Below are 5,016 nucleotides of genomic sequence, written 5' to 3'. Positions count from 1 at the left end.
GGGGGCGGAGGTGAGGGGCGGCAGGGGAGGGCGGCGGGTGCGCCCCCACCCAAGGCCCACATCGACTGCTCGCGCAAGTTTGAGTCCTCGTGGAGAGCGAGCTGCACCAGCACCGGCACGGCGCCGTTGTCGAGGAGGACGCGCCTGGGTGGCGGCGCGGCGCGGTGTGAGCGGCCGAACGAATCGCGCCCGGGAAGCACCGCGGCTTTGCCGCCGCGGGGCTGGGTGCGCACACGTGTGCTCTGAGGTGCCCGAAGCGACGTTGGTCACCGCCCACGCGGCCTCAAACGCCAGCATGGGGTCGTCAAAGCAGTGGAGAAACTGCACCAGTCGAGGCACCACGCCCGCCTCGATGATCTCGGCGATCGGCGGGTTCCGCTCGATCGAGAGCAGCTTGCGCAGCCGTATGCACGCCTCGAGCTGCTGCCCGCGGTCGTCCGAGTTGAGCAGCTGCACATCCTCGGGGAGAGACTTGAGCGTCTCGGCCAGCCCGGGCTCGGGAGCCTCCGCGCTCCGCGTCGCCGTGCGCGCCTGCTGGGGCGGCTGCGACGACGAGCTGCCACCGTAGGGCGCCGCCGCTGCAGCCGCCGCGGGCCGCCGCCGCTTTTGCAGCCCCTCCTCCTTCTTGTCCTTTCGGATCTGAATGGTCGACGCCTCGCGCCGCCGCCGAGCGTCCTCCGCGTCGATGCCGCCCTTTGACTTTGGCACCGCGTGCGGTTTGGTGGCAACCATGTCACGTTAATGTGGGTTACCCTGCGCCTCGGTGTCGCCGCTGCGCCTGCGGCCGCCACCGCGTGGAGGGTGAGCAGAGCAAAAGAGAGGAGCGCGAGGCCCTAGCCCTCGGCCCAGCCGGCACGCGCGCTGGGTCAGCTGCGACAGAGAGGCTGGCCGTGGCACGCGTGCGCAGCAAGGCTGGGCGAATGTTGAGTGGTGACCGACCCCAGCTCGTTTGGGACACGTCACGGCGAAGGCGGAGCGTCGGGCGAGACCGTCGAATCACGGGGTGGAGTGGCGACGGTGTGTGGGGCGTGGCGCGCGCCCCGACGGTGTCAGCCCGCGTCGCAAAGGAGAGAGCTGGGGCTGGCGGTGGCGCCGCAGCCAGTTCTCGCTTTGGGACACTGCCCCGCATGGACCCACTCGTGGGATGTTTTCGAGGGGCGGGATGTTTCTCGTTTGCCAGGCGCCGGCAGCATATCGTTTTCTTTCGCTTGGACTAGGAATCTAATCTGATGATCGCAACCACTCATCCAACGTGAACTGTCGTCACCCATGAGTGCGAGATAGGGCTGGCGGCTGGCCGCTAGCCTGTGAGGAGGCCGTCCATAGACACCTCACAAGACCCCACACACGGTCTCGTCCGTGCCTTGCGGCCGGCGATGAGATTGCTAGAGGCGGAGCAAGCCTGCTCTAGTCTCACACGTTCGCCCCTGTCGCCCGTCTGTGTTGTTGTGCTGTTGTTTGTCTCTTGGCACCTTGGAGTGCTGGGGGGGGGCGACAGGGGGGACGTGGCCTTGAGTGATGTGTACGCCCACTCAGGGTGTTGTGTGGCGGCCACGCTGGCTGTGTGTCTTGTGAGCTTGTTTGTGTTTGTGTGTCGCTCGTGCGTGTCGTCATCATCTGTCCAGCGTCCACCCATACCGCGTTGGTGTCCAGTCCGAGCCTGACTGTTCTTACAAAAACAAACTGTTCTTCGCCTTCCTACATACACACATTACGATCGCTTGGACAGATTTGCACAAAATTGGATGAGAAAATGGAAGGTTTTAGCCGTCAAAAAGTGAAGGCAGGCAGCACACGATTTTACTTACCCCGGGGAGGTCACACTTGCTTGGGAGTGATGAGGTTGTAGGGGCGAGGCGGACCGGAGGCGGGCGATATGTGCTTTGTTGGTGGGAAGTAATTCACACCGCGTGGCGTTGACCGATGTATATCCCCACAGCGCTACATATCGCCTCCGGGGGCGCTACGTTCGACACCGATATGTAGCTTGTAGCGCCCCCGGAGATGGTATGTAGCGCGCCGACCGATATGATCCACCGAAGCCGAAGCTGAATTGCACGCGACTTTTTTGCAGGTGGTGGTGGAAACGGCGTAATAGCACGTAAGCGTCCATCTCACCACGGGCTGACGCTGTGCTTCGAACGACGGGTTGAGTGCACGGCCATGAGGCTGCATCGGGAAGAGGTGAAATGTAATCCTCTTGCACCACTGGGTCGGTCGAGAAGGGACCGCCGTTCATGTGGCAGCGAGAGCGTAGAGGAGCAACCTGTGCATCGCCAGCACAGAGCCAGCAACGCCGCCTCGAATTGGTGAGGGGATCGTGGCGGCGATCGTTGGACACGTCCCTGGCTTCCCGACGGCGAACTCGAGCCCTTGGGGCTTTTGGATAGAGATTGTTTTTTTGCTTTTTTTTTGTTAAGTGCTATCCACAGGATGAGAGACGGCACGTTCCCCTCAACACCTTTCGCCACACCTTTCGCCAGCTCCCAGCTCGGCCTCGATGCTCGGCACGTTCCCCTCAACACCTTTCGCCACACCTTTCGCCAGCTCCCAGCTCGGCCTCATGCTCAACACCTTTCGCCACACCTTTCGCCAGCTCCCAGCTCGGCCTCGTGCTCGGTCGGCACGTTCCTCAACACCTTTCGCCAGCTCCCAGCTCGGCCTCGATGCTCGGCACGTTCCCCTCAAGAACACCTTTCGCCACACGTTCCCCTCTTGCGACTCCTCGCGCTTTGTTGGCGGTGACGAGGGCGCTCGCCGCCGGCATTCGCGAGCTTCGTGAGACGCACCCGGCCCTCAAGTTGACGGACGGACACCTCGCCGCCGCCGCCAGTTGACACTCGCAGGTGTCCGTCGCCAGCCATCCCAAGCTAGTCCCCAACAGACGCAGCACCGCCAATCGACACAAAGCCCGTCGCCCGCCCAGAATAGCCCCAATACACACCCCGGAGCAATGCGACAACGTCGCGGCTGCACCTTTGGCAAGCGTACTTGGGCGGTCTCCGCCGTCGGCTACATCGCCGGCCTCGCGCCAAGCCTGCCTCGCATGAGCATGGCGAGTCATCGTCTTTCCCGTTCGCCATCCGCAAGTTTGTTCGGAATGCTCGCTCGCGTCGATTCGACGCTCATCTGCCCGAGAGGGATGATCTACTCGGCGCGCGAGCGGAGAGGTGCCTCGCCCCTGCCCTTCATCACCATCACCGCAAGCATCATCATGATGACTGTCCTCGTGCCGTCGTCAGCAAGTCAGCATCACCATCGTCACCGTCTTCACCAGCATCCTCGCCCTCATCCTCGTCACCATCCTCACCACCATCGCCATCCCCGTCCTCGTCAACATCCTCGTCAACATCATCACCATCTCCTTCATCGTCAACATCCTCCCCTTGATCGTCATGATGACGCAGGCCTCTGCGCGCTCGGACATCCCATCCATCCCTTGAGTGCTCGGGCAACCCCGCGCTGCTCATGAGGCCTTTAAGGGGTGGAGATCCCGGGGGAACCGACAGGGCCTGGCCTGGAGAAGGGCGCAAGCTGGCGCCCGCTCTCTGTGTACACCGGGGCCTGCCCAGAACCTTCCGGGAACCTTCCCTGCAGGTGCCTCTTCGCCCCGGACGAGGGGAAGGGATGGGCCCTCCTTCCGCCCCCCCCCCCTCCCTTCCGCCCCTCGTCCCCCCCCCCACCTCTCTCCTGCCCGCCATCAGCCCCTCCCCTCCCTCTTTGCACACCCCCAGCTCTCTCCCCCGTCTACCGCCCGACCCGTCGCAGCCCCTCACCCCCTCACCAGACACTGCACCTCCCCACCTCCGCGCAGCCGCCGGCGATGCTTGGCGAGGACGGCGAGGAGCGACTTGGGCGACCTGGCCTCGAGCAGGCGCACAGCACGCGCACGCCCTCTGTGTTAGCGCCTCGCCCTTCCCGCCTCCCTCCAGCCCCCCGCACCCCCGCACCCTATCACCCCTGCCTCCCGCCGACCCAACGCGCGCAGTCTGCTTCGCGCGCAACATGAAGCAGGCGAGAATGTGATGTCGACGACTCTGTGCGCGACAACTTTGGTCTCGGCTGCACGGTGCGCGGCTCGATCCTGGCCTTCAACCACGCCCGCTCTCACTTCCCGAACTCTCCAAGCCAGCCCTCGCGATGAAACCGCGCCTATTTCTCCCCCCCCTTCTGACTTCGCCTGCAGGTCGCAGCAGGGCCTCAGCCGCCCTGGCTCTCGGCACCCCGAGTCCCTCCGTCCTCCCCCCCGTCGATTCCTCCCGCCTTCGTGACGCCCGATCCTCTCCACCGACTTCCTCGCTGCGGGATGTCGGCCGATGCGGTGCGCTTGCTCTGCCCACGCCCGTTCCCCCTTGCCCGCGAGGCCCGCGCCCCTTCCACGACGACACTCCCCCCCCCCCCCCCCCTCTTGCCCCGCCCGCCCGCCGCCCGCCGCCCTACACCCTCCTCTTCGCGCACGCGCGCAGGTCTGCGACGCTTGTCCAGCATCCCACCGGCCCGTCCTCTTCGCCGCCATCGTCTTCTAAGCGGCGCTCATCGGGCTCTCATGAAGGGCGGCGGGCCGTGAGAGAAAGGTGCCCGGCCTCCCCCTCCAACGGATGGTGGAGAAGGCTATTACGTACTTGGCTGCAATCTCGCTGATGTCCATATTGCGACGTTCACGATACAACGTCGACGTCTGCCTGCTCTCCAACATCTTTGCTGCACCATCCTAATTGCTGAAGTGCATCACACCGCGCCAAGTGCAGCAGTCGTTGGTGGAGAGGCGCTTTGTGCTGGTCCGCAAACTTGGAAGTAGGGAGCATGCCATCTAGGATGAGGCATCGCATGTCCAGCGAGTCCCCACTGCTGAGCACCATGCCAGCCAGCAGCAGCTTCACACGCAATAGAGTAAGCTGTGCCACGCACTACCCGCGCCGGGGAATCCAATAATCCAATAGTCCGCCTGAGCTCCACCAGGACGGCCATTGTGTCAGCTCAGCTCTGCCTCGTACGCAGTCCACCAGTTGCGTGCGG

General features: G+C 64.2%; 2 protein-coding genes across 2 annotated transcripts in view; one reads left to right on the top strand and one right to left on the bottom strand.

Moving 5' to 3' along the window:
* Positions 1 to 732, bottom strand: part of EMIHUDRAFT_113386 (hypothetical protein) — a gene marked incomplete at both ends in the record, with an annotated part of 1,444 nt that extends 712 nt beyond the window's left edge. Inside the window, 2 exons of the mRNA XM_005782638.1 lie at positions 50 to 144; positions 236 to 732. Coding sequence (XP_005782695.1) covers positions 50 to 144; positions 236 to 732 — 592 coding nt within the window. The remainder of the gene's footprint in view (positions 1 to 49; positions 145 to 235) is intronic.
* A 2,221-nt stretch (positions 733 to 2,953) lies between these two features.
* EMIHUDRAFT_113385 (hypothetical protein) overlaps positions 2,954 to 5,016 on the top strand; it is a gene marked incomplete at both ends in the record, with an annotated part of 17,103 nt that continues 15,040 nt past the window's right edge. The window contains 2 exons of the mRNA XM_005782637.1: positions 2,954 to 3,229; positions 4,187 to 4,321. Coding sequence (XP_005782694.1) covers positions 2,954 to 3,229; positions 4,187 to 4,321 — 411 coding nt within the window. The remainder of the gene's footprint in view (positions 3,230 to 4,186; positions 4,322 to 5,016) is intronic.

Source organism: Emiliania huxleyi (genome assembly GCF_000372725.1).
Source record: "Emiliania huxleyi CCMP1516 chromosome Unknown EMIHUscaffold_188, whole genome shotgun sequence".
NCBI classification, from domain to species: Eukaryota; Haptophyta; order Isochrysidales; family Noelaerhabdaceae; genus Emiliania; species Emiliania huxleyi.
Note: the sequence above shows the minus strand (reverse complement) of the source record. Positions and strands in the feature narration are given on the sequence as shown.